Below are 23,486 nucleotides of genomic sequence, written 5' to 3' on the forward strand. Positions count from 1 at the left end.
GGAGACCTAGCATCCATTTGCAACTCTACTACTAACGAGATGGAATTCACTTGTCAAGTGGATCAGTTAATTATTTGAAATTCAGCTTCCTCATCTACAAGAAAGTTAGGCAAGAGGAATGCTACAGAATTCATAATTTTTTAAACCTTCAAATTGCCTCCTTCTGATTTTCATTTTTGTTTTGCTATATTACACAACTTTTCTATTTCTAGCTCAAGATTTGACTTTGTTAGTATGTAGGTCAATAAAACATATATGAAATTTTTGATTAAAAAAATTATGACTGCAATCTTAAAATAGAAATTTTCCTATCACTAAAACCCTTCTATGACTGGCCCTGGGTAATGGTCCGGTCTTTGTACTTTTCCATACTTGTCATCTTAAATATGTGTGTGTGCCTTTTTTAAACAGAAACATACAATCTAATAAAATTTAAGATATGCCTACCCTATAGTTTGGGGCTTTCCAGATGCCACTATTGGTAAAGAATCTGCCTCCCAATGCAGGAGATGGAAGAGACCCCGGTTTGATCCCCGGGTCAGGAAGATCCCTGGAGAAAGGAATGGCTACCCACTCCAGTATTCTTGCCTGGAAAATCCCATGAACAGAGAAACCTGGCGGGCTACACTCCATGGAGTCCCAAAGAGTCAGACATAACTGAACGACTAACACTTTCACTTTTCACCCTGTAGTCAAGCAATTCCGTACCTTAGAGAGTTATCTGCTTGAAAAGAAATACAAGCACTGTATCTTATAATAAAAAATTGGAAATTATAAAAAAACTGGATAAACTGTAGCTTATTCATATTTCAGAATACCAGTAAAACAACTACAATGTATAAAATTTGAGTAAACTTTCCATTTAAAATTTTAAAAATAAACTTCATTACTCTTAATCCATGCTTTAATAAACTTATTTGCTCTGGAAAGACAAGCAAAAATGTCTATCATATGACCCATGGTAGCTGAAAATTTCAGTATTTGAATCCCTTCTACATACAAAGCACTAGGACAAAAAACATTTATCAAGAGCCTAATTTGTATCTGGTTCATGAGAGGTAATACATACATTATTCCCTTTAATCCTAACACCATAATAATCACCATTTTTTCATGAGAAAATTCATACGAAGAAGCTTAAAACCTGGCAGAAAGCATTGCGATACTATGAAGCAATATTCAAACTCAGATCTGCCTAACAAAAGCTCAAGTTCCTTTTAAAGAAAAACCAAAGTGGGTATCCCTTCAATTTACATCCAGCTGAACAACTCTACTTCAAATTCTTAAGTTTTCAGATGCTTGAATGACCCCATTTTCATCCCAATTAAAGAATACGATAAATACATAAAGTATAAAAAGTACTTTTTTTTAAATTCGAGGATAACTGCTTTACAATGTTGCGTCGGTCTCTGCCATACAAAGTGAATCAGCCGTAAGTGTATATACACATATGCCCTTCCTCTTGAGCTTCCCTCCCACCCACTGCCATGCCACCCATCTAGGGCATCACAGAGACCAGGCTGGGCTCCCTGTGTTATACAGCCGCCTCCCACTAGTTATCTGTTTTACTACGTGGTAGTGTATATACGTCAATGCTATTCTCTCAATTCATCCCACCCTCCCCTCCCCCTGCTGGGTCCACAAGTCCACTCTCTATGTCTGCATCTCTATTCATGCCCTACAAACAGGATCATCAGTACCATTTTTCTAAATTCCATCAGTCAGTCAGTAAGACAGTTCAGTCGCTCAGTCGTGTCCGACTCTTTGCAACCCCATGAATCGCACAACACGCCAGGCCTCCCTGTCCATCACCAACTCCCAGAGTCTACTCAAACTCATGCCCATCGAGTCGGTGATGCCATCCAGCCATCTCATCCTCTGTCATCCCCTTCTCCTCCTGCTCCCAATCCCTCCCAGCATCAGGGTCTTTTCCAATGAGTCAACTCTTCTCACGAGGTGGCCAAAGTACTGGAGTTCCAGCTTCAGCATCAATCCTTTCAATGAACACCCAGGACTGATCTCCTTTAGGATGGACTGGTTGGATCTCCTTGCAGTCCAAGGGACTCTCAAGAGTCTTCTCCAACACCACAGTTCAAAAGCATCTAAATTCCATATATATGTACTAATATACTATATTTGTTTTTCTCTTTCTGACTTACTCCACTTTGTATAACAGGCTCCATGTTCATACCCGTCAGTTCAACTGACTCACATTCATCCCTTTTTATGGCTAAGTAATATTCCACTGTATACATGTACCACGACTTCTTTATCCATTGATCAATCGATGAGCATCTAGGTCATTTCCATGTCCTGGCAATTGTAAATAGCGCTGCTATGAATATTGAGGTGCATGTGTCTTTCTGAATTATGGTTTTCTCAGGGTATATGCCCAGTAGTGGGACTGCTGGGTCATGGGTTTTATTGTTAGTTAAAAAGTACTTTTAAATAAACTAAAAGTTTAGTTATAAAAAACAATTTAAAGATCAAAAAAATCTTACTGTCTTTAAATATAAATATTAAGTATACTTCACAAACTCTAGGTGGTCTCAGCTACTATCACAAAAATAGCATTTTATGAGGATGCAAATTGAAATTAAGTATTTTGAAGTTGTCACCATCAACAAGTATTTACTGAAACATAATCATAATTAAGGAGCAAATGATTATATAAATTATACTACACATAGAAGTTGCTGAAAGAAAGAATCCAAGAGAAATGAACAGAAGGAACACAGAGAGGACCTAAAGAAGAACAGAGTAAGAGCAATGGTAATGAACAAAGAAAGGCCCTATTTCAAATCCTCTCATATCCCTCACAAAGTTACTTCTAGAAGAAATTCAAAAGCACTACACCCCCACCCTGGGCGTGCACTCACACAGAAGGATCTCCTTCCAGCACCCTACCATAAAATATGGTGTCGCTACAATGTACTTATGTACAATTAAAGTCACCACTGGCTATTCAAAAGTAGTATACTAAACTGACTATCCAATTTGTTGAAAATTAACAAGTTCCTGTTAGATGTTAATTAAATGAGCCTCCTTACAGGGGAAACATGCTACTACAAACTTTAAATTATAAGGCATCAGATCAATTGTAACATATCCATAAAAGAAATCGTGCTTTCAAAAGAAGGCTATTTGGCTTAGTTCATATGACATTATAACATCAAAATGGGTTTTTTCAAAGGAAAAAAATGTAAATGCTTAAAGACAATTTAGTTTTTAGAATGTCCAACATTAAATGTATAAATCAATAAAAATATGAAATTTAAGTTTTATAAAAACCAAGATTATAAACAAATAGAGATCAAAAAGAAATTTTTCCTTATAAATTGTATACTAACAAACTACAGGAATGTTATATGTAATTTATTAGAAATATTATTAATAAACTATAAAAATTGACATTTCAAACTGACAGCCTATTTCTCAGTACTTTGCTTTTAATAACTCTTGAGATATAAGATATAACTTTATTATGAGATTAGAAAAGAAGCACATTTCATATTCTTCATTCTAAACTTAGCTAATTTTTTTTTTAATAATTTCATTGTACATATGACCACCACTTGGATAAATTTGGGGATATTTTCATAGGAGAAATATCTATGACTTCCTAGCTCTTGTTTCTAAACTATGAAAAGAGAAATGAATTTACAAATAAGAAGTAAAAATCTAGTTGCAGTCCTCGTCCTGTCACTAAGTAATTCTGTGACCTTGACTAAGTTATTCCACTCTGGGCTTCAGTGTCCATGTCTACAAAATGAAGAATTTCAACTACAAAATATCCACAAATTTGTATGGTATTTCTAAAACTTATAAATTCTACTTTTTAAATGTTTCAAATGTTAACTCACCTCATCTGAAGAATCTAGTTGTCCCAATGTTCCTGCTGCACTTGCAAAACCTTTGGAAAGGAGAAAACCGTTGCCCTTCATAACTGTTATATATTGCTTTAAACTTAAAATTATTTTAAAACATAACAATATCAAAAGCTAAAGTTTTGTTAAGATAACTCATTCTAACAGTTATCTTGGCAGAATTCAACAGTTATTTTTAATAAATCTGGGCCCAATCAGTTTATACTTCAATAAGAAACCTCCAGTGAAAACCCAGATTTAATCATCACAAATAATGTTTCAGAAGGATTGCTTTCTTTACTTTTTAAACCATGGTTTACTAAAATATTGAACTACTAAAGTTTTGGGCTACTATTAAATAGCAACTGCTACATTTTTCATGAGTTCAAACTAGAACCTTTGATAAACTAACTGAATCCCTTTGAAGAAAAACAGAGTATCTTCTTTGACTAATCTACCCTTTCTTGCTTACAAATTTTTACTATTTTTATTACTTTCCTTACAAAGAATGACACAGCACTTAAATTTCTTCAATAATGAGTAAAGCTTGAGGGGTTTCTTGTTTTAATACAGAAAAGTTACCACTGTTCAAATTAAATATTTAAACAAACCTTGAACTGCCAGAGTGCTAGCGCCAGCAGATGGCTCTTGTATACCGTATACAAGTTTATCCTCAGGATATGTAAGTCCAGAGCTCTTCAAAGCTATAAGGTATTTTTCATGACTTTTCCTTGCACAAGCATTTTCTCCAAGACCTAATATTTAAAGTACATTTAAAAATCAGAAAAAAAAATTTTCCATTCAAAATGTAAGTACCACCACCTCAATAAATAATGTATACACATATAAAATAGATGACTATTCTAATTGGAGGGGAAACCCTAGAATGAATAATATAAAATAGCTATCAGACATTTCTGTGCTCATGTTTGGCATTAGTAATGTATAGCATGTTTATAGCAAATAATGAAATACAGTAAGTAACTGGTCATCTTAAAGATGCCAGAGATTATATACAAAACACAGGGGGTTCAAAGATTAATAAAACATGATTCCTATCTTCAAGGAACTTTTATTGTAAAGAAAGGCAGATAATATGGTAAGTGACAAACCTGTAGCAGACTTCACCATTTGGTTTCACAATCTGTGCTCTTATAATACCATGCAACCAGACTTACCCAAAGCAAAGTTTTTGGAAAGGGTTCCTAGGGAAGATAATACTTGAGTGGAATTTTCAAATATTATAACTGAGACTATTCTTTTGCCAAGCATAAAATGTTTTTATAATGACACTGAGGTAATTAAAAGCATAACTTGTACAGAAGTATCACTTAAAACAAATTTATTCCAAAATTTTGAGAAGTTTAGGTTCTAGAATTAAACAATCCTAGACATTTCACTTAGCATTTGATCATATTAATGTGAAGTTTGTCTTCTATTTTGATTTCTAGTATATTATGGAGAATAGAATAATAACAAAAGAAAATACTGACATTTGAAAGTTCTTTAAAAGAAAAAATTATTCTCTGAAAGCCAAGTTACCATGTCATTTGCCACCTCTTAAGCTGACGCCTGGCGGGCTACTGTCTATGGGGTCACAAAAAGTCAAGACGCAATTGAGTGACTAAGCAAACAGACACACACACACAAGGAGACTACACATCTTTAATTAAGGTTTCAATCTCTCTGATTATAAAAGTACATAGTAAATGAGTTTCTTTAATAGTTGCTGAGCTTTCCTCAATTTCCTCTCTTTGCTAGTCTCAATAATTAGAATAGAATAGCTTTGTTTTTTTAAATCTCTGTCCAATCTCTGGGCTAATTAAAAAAAAAAAAGAAAAGAAAACCTTCAGCACATATTAAACAGGAATACATCTATCCTTCAATTCAAGTTCAAAATTAAAAACAACCACAGTTTATAAAAAATAAAAGACTTCAAGGGTCCTACGTAAGAAATGACTAAATATATCTTCTGAATAATAAAAATCATGCATTTATCTCAGTAACAATAAATGAAATTTCTGCAATACTTTTAATTAACAAAATATATTTCAGGGACTTCCCTGGTGGTCCAGTGGTTAAGAATCCCTGCTTCCACTGCAAGGGGTGCAGGTTCACTCTCTGGTCATGGAACTGAGATCCGGCATCCCATGCAGTGTGACCAAAAGAACACAAAACTTTCCTATAATTATTTCTTAATTTAGTTGAACATACCTTCCTTTAACTTCTTGAACATATCTATAATAGTTTTTTAATCTCTTTATCTGCTAAATCTAACATCTAGGCCATTTCAAGGTCAATTTCTATTAGTGTCCTTTTTCTTGGTTACACTGCACAACTTCTTATTTTTTTGTATGTCTAGCAGTATTTATTATATACTGGATATTCTGATGACACATTATCATAGAATCTGGATTCTGCTATCTTCCTTTGAAGAGTATAAATTTTAATTCTGCAAGACTTACAGCCTGATCACATAGAATTTCCCAAGACTCGGTTTTATAGTTTTTAAGAGACAAATCCCTTACTATTATACAGTGGAAGTGACAAATAGATTCAACACATTAGATCTGAGAGACAGAGTGCCTGAAAAACTATGGACGGAGGTTCATGACACTGTATAGGAGGCAGCAATCAAGACCATCCCCAAGAAAAAGAAATGCAAAAAGGTAAAATGATTGTTTGAGGAGGCTTTACAAATAGCTGATAAAAGAAGACAAGAGAAAGACAAAGGAGAAAAGGAAAGATATACCCATTTGAATGCAGAGTTCCAAACAATAGCAAGGAGAAATAAGAAAGCCTTCCTCAGTGATCAATGCAAAGAAGTAGAGGAAAACAACAGAATGGAAAAAACTTGAGATCTCTTCAAGAAAATTAGAAATACCAAGGGGAAATTTCATGCAAAGATGAGCACAATAAAGGACAGAAATGGTATGGACCTAATAGAAGCAGAAGAGATTAAGAGGTGGCAAGAATATACAGAAGAACTATACAAAAAAGATTTTCATGACCCAGATAACCACAATGGTGTGATCACTCCCCTAGAGCCAGACATCCTGTAATGTGAAGTCAAGTGGGCCTTAGGAAGCATCACTACAAACAAAGCTAGTGGAGGTGATGGAATTCCAGTTGAGCTATTTTAAATCCTAAAAGATGATGCTGTGAAAGTGCTGCACTCAATATGCCAGCAAATATGGAAAACTCAGCAGTGGCCACAGGACTGGAAAAGGTCAGTTTTCATTCCAATCCCTAAGAAAGGCAATGCCAAAGAATGCTCAAACTACTGCACAATTACATTTATCTCACACTCTAGCAAAGTAATGCTCAAAATTCTCCAAGCCAGGCTTCAACAGTACATGAACCGAGAACTTCCAGATGGTCAAGCTATATTTAGAAAAGGCAGAGGAACCAGAGATCAAATTGCCAACATCCACTGGACCATCGAAAAAGCAAGAGTGTTCCAGAAAAACATCTACTTTTGCTTTATTGATTACGCCAATGCCTTTGACTGTGTGGATCACAATAAACTGTGGAAAATTCTTAAAGAGATGGGAATACCAGACCACCTGACCTGCCTCCTGAGAAATCTGTATGCAGGTCAAGAAGCCAATAGTTAGAACTGGACATGGAACAACAGATTGATTACAAATCAGGAAAGGAATACGTCAAGGCTGTATATTGTCATCCTACTTATTTAACTTATGTGCTGAGTATATCATGCAAGATGCCAGTCTGGATGAAATACAAGCTGAAATCAAGATTGCCATGAGAAATATCAATAACCTCAGATATGCAGATGACACCACCCTTATGGCAGAAAGCGAAGAACTAAAGAGCCTCTTGATGAAAGTGAAAGAGAAGAGAGTGAAAAAGTTGGCTTAAAACTCAACATTCAGAAAACTAAGATCATGGCATCCAGTCCCATCAATTCATGGCAAATAGATAGGGAAAGAGTGGAATCAGTAAGGGACTTTATTTTGGGGGGCTCCAAAATCACTGTAGATGGTGACCACAGCCATGAATTTAAAAGATGCTTTGCTCCTTGGAAGAAAAGCTATGACCAACCTAGACAGCATATTAAAAAGCAGAGACATTACTTTACCAACAAAGGTCCATCTAGTTAAACCTATGATTTTTCCAGTAGTCATGTATGGATATGAGAGTTAGACTATAAAGAATACTGAGAACTGAGGAATTGATGCTTTTGAACTGTGGTGTTGGAGAAGACTCTTGAAAGTCCCTTGGACTGCAAGGAGATCCAACCCGCCCATCCTAAAGGAAATCAGTCCTGAATATTTATTGGAAGCACTGATGCTGAAGTTGAAACTCCAATACTTTGGCCACCTCATGAAAAGAGCTGACTCACTGGAAAAGACCCTGATTCTGGAAGGGACTGGGGGGCAGGAGGAGAAGGGGACGACAGAGGATGAGATGGCTGGATGGCATCACCAACTCGATGGGCATGAGTTTGAGTCGACTCCGGGAGTTGGTGATGGACAGGGAGGCCTGGTGCGCTGTGATTCATGGGGTTGCAAAGAGTCGGACACGACTGAGCAACTGAGCTGAACTGACTGAAAGGTGTAAAAACTATTTTATATTACAGTACAAACATATTTAACAACTTTAAGTTTCATAACTTAAATTCTACATCAGTATAAAACCCGAGGTCATACACATAAAAGTTTAGGATACCAAACATGAAGACACAAGAATGATGGCTGTTATTGTTTGGAGAAAGGGAGGTAGAGTATAATTACAAATATGTCACACCAAACTTGGGAAGTCTGGGTTCTAATCCCAACTCCAAAATCAGTTAATTGTGAGGTCTTGAACTGGTCATTTAATTTTTCTGGGGTTCAGTTTCTTTATCCATTATATAGGAAGTATTCTTAATAACTTTTAGCTTTAGCATTCTACTAAAAAACCTACATTTTACTTTTAAGTTTTATTTTTCATTAGTATAGTAATATAAGTAAATTTTAACTTTCTTCTCTTTGAAATTTTACTCACCAGAAGTCAGATCTTTGTAGTTTTGTTGGTTTGTTAAAACCTGAGTAAGAACAGACCGCATTGCTCCTCCCATTTTAGTTAGATCTTCTAAAAAGGAAATTTGAGGTTCCAAAAGCTGAAGGACTTTATTAAGGTCTTTCTCTGATGGAACATCAGCTGCTAAAAAAATAAATAAATAAAATCAATTTTCTTTAAAATATTTTGCTAAGAATAATATTTTATTCCCTTAAAAACACAGTAACTTAGATAACAGCATTTTATAATCAAAAAGTTAATATAAGAACTCTTTTCAGAAAGGAGGCACCTACTCAGCACCCAGCTAGGGTAGACTTGTTTAGGAATTCAATCCTCTGAGAAAAGACTGATGGAGAAAAGAGATGACTTCATAAGGTACTGGGTGCCCCAAGTGGCTCAGACAGTAGAGAATCTGTCTACAATGCAGGAGACCTGGGTTCAACCACTGGGTCAGGAAGATCCCCTGGAGAAGGAAATGACAACCTACTCCAGTATTCTTGCCTAAAGAACTCCATGGAGACAGGAATCTGCTGGACCACAGTATATGGGGTCGCAAAGAGTTAGAAATGACTGAGCGACTTTCACTCACTCATTCACTCACTCACTCATAAAGTATTAATCACTTAATATGCGTAAAATGCATTCAACTTAGGGTTCTATACTTACAGATACATACATGTAATCAAAAGATCATCTCAAAATTAGATGAACAGAGTTTAAGAAAAAATTAAGATTACTCTCTAAAACAAAACAAGACAGAGATCAAATATATTCAGATAGTATAAGAATATTAGGACAAAATTATATCAGTTCTAAATTAAAATTTGTGTAGCAAATAACCCATCCTTTATCATATTCCAAAAATGCAGACTCATGTTAGCTAAAAGTCAAAGCAACTAATTAGAAAAACATGGATGTTTTTACTAAAACAATTTTAAAATACCAGGCAAGATATGCTGGTAGAGGGGAAGAGAAGAAATCTAGAAATCTGGACAGCAAATTAAAAAGAATAGTTAAGAGGAGAAGAAAAAAAAGATGTTTTAGAAAAACAGAGGTCTAAAAGAAAGAAGTGAAGAGAGAGATTTACATCTTAATTATAACTGGTTAAAAGAAGAATGCATATAAGGGAGCTAACAGGGGGCCTGTGTGTCCAAAAAAGGAGACATCAAGTTCTTTAAACATTTATTGAGTATCTACTATATGACAAGCACTGAGAAGCAAAACTAAGTAAGACATAGTTCCTACCCCCAAGGAACCCCCAATCTAGTTCAAAGATAATCTGTGAATAAAATTACAGATAACCCTGAGTCATGGAATCCAAGCCAAAAACCTTACTTTCTCAGTGGAAAACCAATACTGTGTATTCTTCTTCTTTCTATTCTCCCCAGTGACTAATGTCACAACATAGTAGAAATTTAATTAACATTTGTTTTTGATTTCCAGGGGCTCTAACACAAGCTCTGACAGAAAGGATGGAAGGGTGAAATGGAAAATAGAACTCCAGGTAACTGTCAAACCATAAGATTACCTCAGCTTCCATTATCTCAGATTAGATGATTTCAAATACTCTAATCTTTTTTTTTCTCTTTAATTTCAAACAGTGATCTATGCACAAATGAATGTAGTAGTTTACTTTTGCATAGACATAAGAAATTAATGCTGAGTACAAGCAGTAATACAGAGAGAAAAAGTTCATGAACCTAAGTTCACAAAATTTATCTTAAAACAAAAAAAGTGCTTCCATTCATTCCTTTATGTTTTCGGATAATGGTAACATAATTATCAAAACTATGTACCTGTGTCATCCATAGTATAACTGTTAAGTGTCACCAAGGAAAATATAAATATAATATATAATCTTATATTAATTACTCTTTGATTAACTAATGGTAAGCTTTAAGATTTGCATAATAAGTGATTTCTACCTATTATTTTTCTAAAATAGGACACTTGTAGCATAAAATGTGAATATCCAAAAAAATCTGTTAACTAACATACATGAAATAAAATGTAAGGAAATTTCAATAACCCTGCTGGTCTCCAATTCCTTCATTCCAAACAGGAAGCAGTTTGGGACTAAATCAAAATAATATTCCTTTCTCTATTTTAATGCATACCAGAAGTATTTGTCAAATACAAAAGACTATATTCTGCTTAAAATGCAGAAGTGAGAAACTATAAGTATTTGTTCACTATGCAAATAACATAATAGTTTTAGAAATGATAACGATACTATAATTCTTCACACTTCTAGATGCAAGAGAGAAGATAAACATGTGTGCCATAGCTTCAAATTGGATTTAAAATTACTTACAGTATTAAATAATTTAAAAGCTCTAAAAGTAATGCAAATGCAGGCCCTTAAATGATAAAAATACAAGTATCTCTAGAAAGGCAAAAGACATCACAAAAAGTTAATGTTTGGTTCATACCACTAATTGATATCTGTAAGTCACAACGTCAGACTGAGAACTTTAATAAATGATATCTAAATCAAGACATTTAACTAAAGCATATTAATCAAGATTGTGACTAAATCTTAAAAAGTAAGAATAATAATGATAATCTGCATGTTTCTTTTCTCTTTTCAATACAATCAGGATACTCACAGAGATACATTCTACCAACAATATGGGAATAAGCAATTTGTTCCCTAAGTCGTTATATAAAGAGGGGAATAAATATATATAGACCTCTACAAAAAAGGAGGAGGGAGAGAGATTGGTGAAATAGATTATCTCCTAAAAATCTAAGTTAAAGTCAAACACTTTCAGGACTTCTTAATTCTGCTCTATCACAATACAATCACAAATCAAATCACTTCAACCCCATAAAATAATTATTTCCTCTTCTGCAGAAGGCCAAATAAGTTTGATCAGAGGCATTTACGACCCAGCAAAAGAGACTGCCACACTGTGCCTACTACAAGGTATCTATGAGGTTATATAATTGATATTTAGTGTGCTTTTATTTAGTATATCATAGTCATCACATAAAAAACGGTAAGCCAAAAAAGAAAAGGTATCTGAAAAAATTCACCTCATTGTTAGTGCTAAACTTTGTTAATTGAGAACTTAAAAAGAGTACTAACAAAAAATGGATTAAACATACCTGGTTCATTATAGCCTTCTCTTAAATACTGAATAAGACAAAAAATAAATCTTGGAAGAACAAATTCAGACATCATCAGTAAGTCTTTGGGGACACAGGGAATATTTGAACTTGATTTAATTTGATGCCTTTTGCAAAACCTGTAATAGGAAAAAGAAAAAAAAATTAATGGTGCTGTCAAATCTGCTAAGAATATATTATTTCTATTTACAATATCCATAAACAGAATGTGGGCCAATATCAAAAGGAATGTCTTACTCTTTTTATGATTTTAAGGCACCAAGTTAAAAGTATGTAGTTTTAACTGGTCTTTAAATAAAAATTGGCACTGAGGAAGATTTCTTCCTAATAAAACATCATACCAGTTACATTTCAACTAGAATACAAAAAGAAATCTCGTTACCAACTTTATACTTTTTAACTGCAATTTATTAGTTTCAAGGATTAATTTATTACTTTTACTCTTTGTAAATCATTAAGCAAAAATTGATTATTTCCCAAACTTGGGAATTATAAACTGGGATTATTTCAAAAACTTGCATTTTCCATTCCTTAACTATTTTGAACTTATTGCATTAATGAATAGATAAGTGATATAAATACTTAAGAGTTTATTTGAAAAGTATATACACTTAAGTATGCACATTTCTTCTGATCTTACTTATACTAATTTTAAAGTATAACTGGTATATTTGAGCAAAATCGAAGTAAACTATTTTATATTTATAATCTGAATGGTCATAAATAAGGTATTTTGTGACCAAACACAAAATAAACACACTAAACATAAAACAGACCTAGAAAGAAACTTATTACAACAGATGGAGAAACTATTTTAGCTGAAAAACATAAAAAATCTGAATAGAGAAAAACCACATTCCCAAATGGAAAAAAACTTAAAAAAAAAAAAAAAGTCTCTTCCACCAAATGCAATGATATTAGATTTAAATTTCAATGGGACTAATCACAAACTAATTCTAAAGTTCAAATGGAAAATCATATGTGTGAAAGAAAATAAGTAAAATGTCTTACAAAATGATTAATGATAGTGATCTACACTTTAAAACATAAGACAAACCCAATATAATTTAAAATATGCAGTAATGTCTCCATAATGACCCATATGGGAAAAGAATCAAAAAAAGAGTGGATATATGCATATATATATAACTGATTCACTTTGCTGTAAACTATATGCCAATAAAAAAATTTTTAATAAAAACAAAATAAAATCTGTGATAATATGATATCAATAAACCACAATGGATTCTAGAAACAGACTATGTAATACCTAAGTCAATTAATGTGTGGGGGGGTGGGTAGAAAATTTTCAATAAATTGCTAAAGGACTAATTGGTTACATGCAGGAAATAAATTTGATCCTTATCTTATACCATATACAAACTATACTCCACATAGATGAAAAATCAAGCAGGAAAAAATTTACCAGGAAGAAAATAAACTATTACTCACATTATCTCAAAGAACAGAAGTCAAAGTAAGATTTAAAACCAAAAGTCATAGAAGATAAAAACTGGCTACACAAATTAAAAGTTTCTATGCAGAAAACAACTACAAACTGGAAAAAAACATTTATAACATATAAAATATTAATATCTATGATCTTTAAACTCTCAAAAAATGGGTTAAAAAGAAAATAATTCATAAAAAAAAACAGCCAAGGTCATGGGCAATTCACAAAAGAAGTGAATGACCAACAAACATATGAAAAGATATTCAAGTTCTGCAATAATCAAATGAATGAAGCTATTAAAATAAAAAATGAGCAATTAGAAAATCACCATTTTGTGATACCTATAAAATAACTGTCCCACGCAATGGAGTCATTAAAGAAAAGCTTAAAGAGAAATTTTCCACTTAGAGAGCAGACTGTTACATCCATATCAATCTTAGTATCACCAGAAGAGGGGAAAAAAAAAAATCAGATGCTATGATGCTTCTGAAGTACACAGTGCCATTTACAAAGAGTTTTTACCAAACAAGTTGAACCGAAATGACACTAGGGCTAAGTAGTGAAGTCTCTAGAGCTAAGAGATAAAGAAACAAGTTAAATGACACCATAAGAAAGCAAATAGAAAAATCATGAAAGTAGAACATTATTTAGGACAACTGACTCCACTGCAACTGATCACTGCAAGCTGCCAGTGGCTGACAGAAAAAGGAGGCAGAAGGAGCACGGGTTAAAGGGCCTGAGACACCCAGCAGCCAAACATAACATGTGAACGGATTCTAACCTAAACCAACTTGGAAAAGGCATTCTTTAGAAAACAGAAGTCCAAATAAGAACTGAGTACTAGTTTGTTAAATAATTTTACTAGGTAAAATAATGGCATTGTGGTTATGTAAGAAAATGTTCATGGATATTTCACAGTAATAAGGAATTAACTTTGTTGAGGTATGACAACAGCATTGTGGTTATCACTGAATAGGTCAGTCTTGTCTTTTAGATATCTCTATATAAATGTTTATGAATAAAATGCTACAATGTATGAGACTAGCTTCAAAATAATTTGGTTGTGTAAAGGAAAATAAGTAGGAGTATACCAAGCCCAGCTTGAGTTGATAACTGTAGAAACTGGGAGACTGATAAGGGGTTTTGTTACACTCATTCAGCAGAATGTGGGCCAACGTCAAAGCCAATAAAGTACCACCACTTTCAGATTTTTAAGACATCAAGACAAAAGAATGTAGTTTTAATTGGTCCTTAACAAAACATCACCAAAGGAGTTTTTTCCTAATAAAATGTTGTATCAATTAAGTTACACTCATTGCTTTTATACCTGTATGAAATTTTCTCCACTAAAAGGCTAAAAATTTTTTTAAAGAAGGAAAATATACTGAAACATATAAGGCAGTGATCAAACATGTTTGGGATTTGTTTCAAAACATTTTGGCAAAAGAGAAAAAAGAAGCAAACGAGGCAAACATGTCAAAAATCTTGATAAATATTGAGTCCAATGATAGGTGTGTGGAGGTTCAAAGTTCTATCTTTACCTTTGTGTATGGTTGAAATTTTTGATAACATAAAAATGTTTTTTCATCTTGCAGATTAGGGAAAATTCACTTTATTAACTCGCTGGAAAGCATGTTCAGAAATTTGTTATCATACACATGGAAGGATAAATAGATCCAGTTCTGGATGACATTTTAACAATATCTATTAATACTCTGGGCTTCCCTGGTGGCTCAGACGGTAAAGAATCCGCCTGCAATGTGGAAGACCTGGGTTCAAGCCCTGAGTTGGGATGATCCCCTGGAGGAGGGCATGACAACCCACTCCAGTATTCTTGCCTGGAGAATCCCATGGACAGAGGAGCCTGGAGGGCTACATTCTGTGGGTGGCAAAGAGTCAGACACAAATGAGCAACTAAGCACAGAACAGCATTAACACTTTAGGTATTCATAACCTTACCTGAGCATTTCTATTTCTTGTAATTAGACAGAAATAATTATAAATTTGCAAGAATATATCTACAGATATAGTCACTGTACCACAGTTTGCAATACAAGGAAGTTAGGAATTACTCATGTGTTCAGTAATAAAGATTAACCAAAATTTTGTAGATCAATAAAAAACACTGAATTTGTTATAAAGAATGAGGTAGATCAACAAGTACTGAAGTGGAATTATATCTAAAATAAATGAGAAAAGAATTGCATACCATACATATAAATGTACATATATATAATCTTTTATAAATAAAATTTTGGACAAAGAATAGAAAAAATAACATCGGTAAGAATAAAAATATTTAGAGAAATGTACACCAAATTTTGTAGAAATTAACTGAAAATGGGATACAGCATACTTTTACTGTCTACATTAATTGTGCCTACTGTGAGGCTGCCAGGGTTAATACCATGACGGGCGGCCTGGACCTAAGTTTTAGCTTCCCCCGAAATGGTAAGATTCCCTACCCCCATCAGGTAACCTGGAGCCAGCCAATCAATATGCGTCCAGTAAGAACAAAGGGAGAGCTGAAAAGCCCGCGAAAGTCTGCGAAAGTCTGTACCGATAGAATTACTTTGCAAACATGTAACCAATCCGCTTAAGCCAGCTACTAACCGCTTTTGCATATCTTATAAATCTGTGTAACAAGCTTGAGCTCGGCGCTTTCTGAGCCTGCACCACTGTGATGTTTGTGGCAGAAGGCCCTGGCTCGAGACAGTAATAAACTTCCCTTTTTGCGAGTTGCATTGTCTTGGAAGCCTTCTCTCTCTTCCCGCTCGGGGATTCGGACATCGGGCATAACATTTGGGGGCTCGTCCGGGATCCCTTGACCGGGAGAAGGGAACGCTTACAGGACAAAGGGGAAGGATAAATAATAACACCGGTGCTCAGGAAGCAGGGAGGTATCTGGCACAGAAAGAAGGCTTTTTATAAAGGGGGAGCCAGCCGGCGTAAGGCCGAGGCCAGCGGACGCGCTGGGTGGCAGCCGACTCCGCGAGAAGGCTTTTTATAAAGGGGGAGCCAGACGGCGTAAGGCCGGGGCCAGCGGACGCGCTGGGCAGCAGCCGACTCCGCGAGAAGGCTTTTTATAAAGGGGGAGCCACACGGCGTAAGGCCGGGGCCAGCGGACGCGCTGGGCGGCAGCCGACTCCGCGAGAAGGCTTTTTATAAAGGGGGAGCCACACGGCGTAAGGCCAGGGCCAGTGGACGCGCTGGGAGGCAGCCGACTCCGCAGGAAGTAAAGTTCCTCTCCCAACCCCGAGTCTGGTGAACAGCGGACGCCATTCGGTAAGGTGAATCTGCTACCGGGAGGCAAGAAAATTCAGGGGGCCCGAAAACCCAGCGCTGTGTCGTCGGCCGACGTTTGTTTGTCCGTGTGTTTGTCTTTGGCTCTCCGTGTTTTTGTGTGTGCCGGCATTGTCTCTAGTCTCGTTCTCTTCTGGTGCATCGTTCTTTCTCACTTCTGACTTATTCTCTCTCTCCCTTACCGTTTATTCTTTGACCATGGGGCAGGGAGAATCTACCCCACTTTCTCTTATGACTGACCATTTTTCGGATGTCAGGGCCAGGGCCCATGACTTGTCTTTGCTAGTCAAAAAAGGTAAATTAATAACTTTTTGTTCTGCAGAGTGGCCCGCCTTTCAGGTTGGATGGCCTCCGGAAGGCACCTTTCAACCGTCCATCATACAGGCTGTGAAGGAGAAGATTATGGCTCCTGATCCCTGGGGCCATCCGAGTCAAGTCCCCTATGTCATGGTCTGGCAGGATCTAGTGGAAAATCCGCCTAAATGGTTAAAACCTTTTGTTTACAAACTTCCTAGTTCCTCCAGTTCACAGGTCCTGGTGATGGAGACCCCCCCCCGGAGGAAACCAAAAAGAAAGAGGACCCAAAACCAGTCCTTCAGGAATCATCTTATCCAAACCTGATAGATCTAGAAACGGAGATAAGGCCTCCGCCATATGTGCCCTCCTTGCAATCCCCTCCGAGGAGAGAAGCTCCCACAGGTGAACCGAGAGGATTAAGAGGGCAAACGGGAACCGACCGTGAGGGGGGACCGGCACTGGGGACCCGGGGGAAAACTAAGGGAGATAGGGGTAAGCAAGACCCTGGGGACCCAGAGTTACCTTCATCCACTGTTCAGGCGCTCCCCGTCCGAGTGGGACCAACTAACCCGGATGGAGAGCGAACCTATCAGTACTGGCCCTTTTCCACGAGTGACCTGTACAATTGGAAGACTCAAAACCCTCCTTTCTCAGAGAAGCCCCAAGGCCTCATTGACCTCTTAGATTCCATTTTGTTCACTCATAATCCCACCTGGGATGATTGTCAGCAGCTGTTGCAGGTGCTCTTCACCACGGAAGAACGGGAGCGAATTCTGGCAGAGGCACGGAAACGGGTACCAGGGGTCGACGGGAGGCCAACCGCCCAGCCTCATCTTGTGGACGAGGGGTTTCCTCTGTTGCGGCCTACCTGGGATTTTGAGCGGGTGGAAGGTAGGGAGCGTCTCCGAGTGTACCGCCAGACTCTAATGGCTGGCCTGCGGGCTGCAGCAAGAAAGCCGACAAATTTGGCAAAGGTAAATTCAGTAAGGCAAGAGCCCACTGAAAGCCCGGCAGCCTTCCTAGAGAGGCTGATGGAAGCTTTCAGGCAATATACACCTATGGACCCCCAGGCTGAGGAGTCACGCGCTGCAGTTTTGTTAGCGTTTGTGAATCAGGCAGCCCCAGATATTAGGAAGAAATTACAAAAGGTAGAGGGATTGGGAGAACAGACAATACAGGATTTACTGAAAGTAGCTGAAAAGGTATTTAATAATAGGGAAACCCCAGAAGAAAGGGAAGAGCGAATTCGGCGGGAGGAAAGGGAATTAGCGGAAAAGATCAGGAAAGAAGAGAGGGAACATAGGGCGAGGGAAAACCGGAAGAACCAGAAGGAGCTAGCCCAGATTCTTTTTGCGGGGTTAAAGGCCGGAACGGAATTGAGGGAACCTCGAGACCCCCGGACGGGAGAAAAAGAAAAACCAAAAAGGCAGGCCCTAAAGAAGGATCAGTGCGCCTACTGCAAAGAACAGGGGCACTGGAAAAACGAGTGCCCTAAGAGGGACTCAAGGAGAGGAATGACCCAGAGAGAGAAAATCCCCCCCGGAACTCGAGTTCTATATGCGGGGGAAGACAGTGACTAGGGGAGTCGAGACTCGGCACCCCTCCCCGAGTCCTGGGTAACCATACATGTGGAGGGGAAACCCGTTGGCTTCATGGTAGATACTGGCGCCCAACACTCTGTTTTAAATAAAAAACTGGGACCAATGTCTAAGAAAGCCAGCTTAGTGCAAGGAGCCACGGGGACAAAAAGATATTGTTGGACCACAGAACGGAAAGTAAATCTGGGGACCCACCAGGTGTCCCATTCGTTTTTGGTGATACCAGAATGCCCAGCCCCTCTACTTGGAAGAGACTTGTTGACTAAAGTTAATGCTCAGATCCATTTTGACCCCGGGGGAATGTCAGTCACGGATGGACTTGGACAACCGATACATGTCTTGTCCCTAGCCTTAAGGGATGAATACAGACTTTTTGCGCCTAAGTCCTCAGAGACCATAGCACTAGATGTACAACCGTGGGTCCATAAATATCCATTGGCCTGGGCAGAAACAGCAGGAATGGGACTAGCTAAACAGAGACATCCGGTCGTCATCGAGCTAAAGGCCGAGGCAATTCCTGTGAGGGTGAAACAGTACCCTATGAGCCAAGAAGCTCGGCGGGGGATCACTCCCCACATTTGACGGCTCATGGAGGCCGGAATTCTCAGGCGATGCCAATCCCCTTGGAACACCCCCTTACTGCCGGTGAAGAAGCTAGGGGGGACAGATTACAGACCTGTCCAAGACCTGCGAGAAGTCAACAAACGGGTGAGTGACATACACCCAACTGTCCCTAACCCGTATACCCTCCTGAGCAGTTTACTGCCTGAGTACACTTGGTACACTGTGCTGGACTTGAAGGATGCCTTTTTCAGCCTACCCCTGGCAGTCCAGAGCCAGGAGATATTTGCCTTTGAGTGGACTGAGGGGGAAGGCCAACCGGTAGTACAATTAACTTGGACCCGCCTCCCACAGGGGTTCAAGAACTCCCCTACCTTGTTTAATGAGGCTCTGAGTGAGGACCTCTACGAATATCGGGCTTGCCACCCAGAGGTCATTCTGCTACAATATGTAGATGACCTTATGTTGGCTGGAACCACAGAGGAAGCTTGCGGCCATGCCACTGGGGACCTATTACAGACCCTAGGCATCTTGGGGTATCGCGCTAGCGCAAAGAAGGCACAAATAGCCCGGCAAGAGGTCACCTATTTGGGGTATAAGATCAGGCAGGGGCAAAGGTGGCTAACCCAGGCCATGAAAGAAACAATATTGCAGATACCAGAGCCCAAAAACCCCCGCCAGGTGAGAGAGTTTCTGGGGACTGTTGGATATTGCAGACTGTGGATTATGGGGTTTGCTGAGAAGGCCCGGCCCTTATATGAGGGAAGTAAAGAGACCCCAAAGTGGACTTGGACTGAGCCAATGAAACAGGCTTTCCAGACACTCAGACGGGCCCTACTAGAAGCCCCAGCCCTTGCCCTGCCTAACCCAAATAAGCCATTCCAGCTGTTTGTAGATGAAAAGCAAGGAATAGGAAAGGGGGTCTTGACTCAACAATGGGGACCATGGAAGCGGCCGGTAGCATACCTTTCGAAGCGATTAGACCCGGTGGCCGCTGGGTGGCCCCCTTGCCTTCGCATCATTGCAGCTACAGCCCTCCTCGTCTGCGACGCTGACAAGTTGACGTATGGACAGCAACTCTCGGTTTACACCCCCCACGCCGTGGAAGGGGTTTTAAAGCAGCCGCCGGGTAAGTGGATCTCCAATGCCCGCTTGACACACTACCAGGCCTTGCTGCTCGATGCCCCACGGGTGCGTTTTCAGACCCCTTGCTTCCTAAATCCGGCCACGCTCCTACCCAACCCAGAGAAGGACAGCCCTCTCCATGATTGCAGTGAGATACTGGCTGAGGCCCTGGCGGCACGAAAAGACTTAACTGATGTACCCCTAAGCAACAGTGAGCTAGTATGGTTCACCGATGGGAGCAGTTATGTAAAAGATGGGCAAAGGAAGGCGGGAGCCGCCATAGTTGATGATTCAGGGCAGACGATATGGGCTGAGACACTACCCCCAAACACTTCTGCACAAAAAGCAGAATTGATTGCCCTAATACAGGCTCTGGAGCAAGCCAAAGGGAAGAGAGTCACCATTTTTACTGACAGCCGATATGCTTTCAGCACTGCCCATATTCAAGGTCCCATATACCAAGAAAGGGGATTTCGGACAGCTGAGGGAAAAGAGGTCAAAAATCTGCCTGAGATTCGCAGGCTTTTGGAAGCTGTCCAACTACCCCGGGCAGTAGCTATAGCACATGTCCCCGGTCACCAGAAGGGAGAAGACCCTAAGGCGTGGGGCAATCGTGCTGCTGATGCGGCCGCTCGAGAAGCGGCCAGCCAGGACTATGCCGCCCCCATATTAGCCGTGGGACTTCCACCCCCTGGTATGGGGACCTTGCCACCAGTTCCCGAATATTCCCTCCCTGATCTCGCCTGGATCAACAAGGATACCACCCTCCAGAAAGATGACCAAGATGGATGGTACCGAGACCAAAACAACAACCTGATCTTGCCTGCCACCCTGGGTCGTCACCTGTGTGAACACCTGCACACAACTACACACTTGGGAGAAAAAAAGACCCTAACACTTCTCCAGATGGCCTGCCTGAGGTTCCCTCGACAAAATGCAACTGTACGAGAGATAATTCAAGCCTGCGAAGCGTGCCAGCTGATGAGGGCAGAGAAGAAGCAGCACTCGGGAACGAGGTACCGAGGGGAAAAGCCAGGGCAACATTGGGAGATAGATTTCACCGAGGTAAGGCCAGGCAAGTATGGGTACCGCTATCTGTTGGTACTGGTAGATACCTTCTCGGGGTGGGTAGAAGCTTTCCCCACTAAGGGAGAGACAGCAATAGTGGTTGCTAAAAAGATCTTAGAGGAGATAGTGCCTAGGTATGGGCTGCCAGTGACTATGGGCTCTGATAATGGACCTGCCTTTGTGAGCCAGATTGTACAAGGGCTGGCCCAAGCTCTGGGGACGAAATGGAAGTTACATTGCGAATATAATCCCCAGAGCTCAGGACAGGTTGAGAGAATGAATCGGACCCTAAAAGAAACTTTGACAAAGTTGGCAATAGAGACTGGCGGGGACTGGGTGACCCTCCTCCCCTTTGCACTCTTTCGGGCACGTAACACCCCTTATAAGCTGAATCTTACTCCTTTTGAGATTCTGTATGGAAGACCCCCTCCTGTGTATCCTATTTTCGAAGGAAAATGTCTGCCACCCCCTACTTTGGGACAATTCCAGCAAACTCTGATAGCATTAAGTAAGGTGCATAACCATGTTTGGAAATTGATTCGAGAGATACATGAGGGCCAAAACAAGAGGGCCCTCCCCTCACATAATATTAGCCCAGGTGATTGGGTTTGGGTAAAACGACACCAATCTAAAGTATTAGAACCTAGATGGAAAGGCCCTTATGTCGTTCTCCTTACCACTCCTACCGCTGTCAAGGTCGACGGGATTGGACCCTGGGTTCACTGCAATCACGTGCGGCAAGCCACATCGGAAGAACAGGAAAAAGCGCGAGCAGAATGGAAGGCGAGTCCTCACCCGTCAAATCCTTTGAAACTGAAACTCGTCCGCTGGGAGGCCTCCTAATTCTCCTGCTGGTGGCAGCTCTCATCGACCCAGGAGCGACCAGTCATAACCCCCATCAACCTGCTAAGATCACATGGAAACTCAACGACGGGCAAACTCATGAGCTGCTCAATGAGACCTCAGGAATCCACCCTCCAAACACCTGGTGGCCGGACCTGAACTTCGACCTCTCAAGCCTCTTCGCAAAGCAGGACGGTCTCTATGATAAGTACTATAGGGATGGGATAAAAAACCATAGGTTGGGGTTTTGGGCTTGCCCAGGCTATGTAAAAAATAACTGGAAAACCTGTGGTGGCATAGAAAGCTATTATTGCAGGAGCTGGAGTTGTGTGACCTCTTGTGATGGACCCCAGAGGTGGGATGTCGGAAACAGAGATCTAGTTAGCTTCACCTTCAAGGACCGTAGACACCAGGGGCCTCAGGTACGAGTACGATTTAACCAGGAACGGGCGAAAAAAGAAAACCGCTGGACCTCAGGACTGACTTGGGGTTTTCAGCTTCACGTAAATTGGCCCGGCCCCTACCCAGGCAAGCTTTTAATCATTAAACAGGTTATTGAGCCGGTGCAGGTACATAGTTTAGGTCCCAATCTGGTCAGAGCATTACAGGGGCACAAGGCGACCCCCAAGCCAACCCCCTTCAGACCAAGCTTGCCAGGAACATTTAACATCTCCTCTACCCCGAGCCTCAGAGGCAAACTGACAGAAACCCCTGGCCCTCTGGCTGTTACCATTAGCTCAGCAATTCAGGACCCCCTATGGGCCTTAGTGAATGCAGCCTTTACGGTCTTAAACCATACCAACCCTAATGCAACCCAGTCCTGTTGGCTTTGTTATAATCTTCACCCCCCCTTCTATGAGGCCATAGGTCTCAATGTCTCTTACCACTTATCTTCAGGCCAGAACCCACCCCCATGCCGATGGGAAGAACGCAAGGTTGGCCTCACAATGAACGAAGTTTGGGGACAGGGACTCTGTATGGGCACAGTGCCACGTGATAAAACTTCCCTCTGTGCCCGGACTATTAGTAACCTACGCTTATATGGCAAAAATTGGATTGTGCCAGAGGTTGGGGGCTGGTGGATTTGTTCACATACTGGGCTAACCCCATGTTTAAATGTGACGGTTTTTAACCAGAGTCAAGAATTCTGTGTCCTGGTTGCTGTAATGCCAAAAATCTTATACCACTCTGAAGAGGTTATGTACTCACATTGGG

The 23,486-nt window shown here is 39.6% G+C and overlaps 1 protein-coding gene across 6 annotated transcripts in view; it reads right to left on the minus strand.

Annotated features, from left to right (window-relative positions):
• The window catches only part of UBR3 (ubiquitin protein ligase E3 component n-recognin 3), a 201,601-nt gene that overhangs the window by 144,381 nt on the left and 33,734 nt on the right, over nucleotides 1-23,486 (minus strand). For 4 of the 6 annotated variants that reach the window (XM_043894026.1, XM_043894025.1, XM_043894024.1 and 1 more), the window contains exons 2-5: nucleotides 12,003-12,142; nucleotides 8,877-9,035; nucleotides 4,478-4,621; nucleotides 3,864-3,913 (exon numbers count right to left, since the gene is read on the minus strand). In XM_043894026.1, the coding sequence (XP_043749961.1) occupies nucleotides 3,864-3,913; nucleotides 4,478-4,621; nucleotides 8,877-9,035; nucleotides 12,003-12,142 (493 nt within the window). The remainder of the gene's footprint in view (nucleotides 1-3,863; nucleotides 3,914-4,477; nucleotides 4,622-8,876; nucleotides 9,036-12,002; nucleotides 12,143-23,486) is intronic. The other 2 variants (XM_043894027.1, XM_043894023.1) reach the window with 1 other exon arrangement.

This window comes from Cervus elaphus, chromosome 33 (genome assembly GCF_910594005.1).
Source record: "Cervus elaphus chromosome 33, mCerEla1.1, whole genome shotgun sequence".
Taxonomy (NCBI): Eukaryota; Metazoa; Chordata; class Mammalia; order Artiodactyla; family Cervidae; genus Cervus; species Cervus elaphus.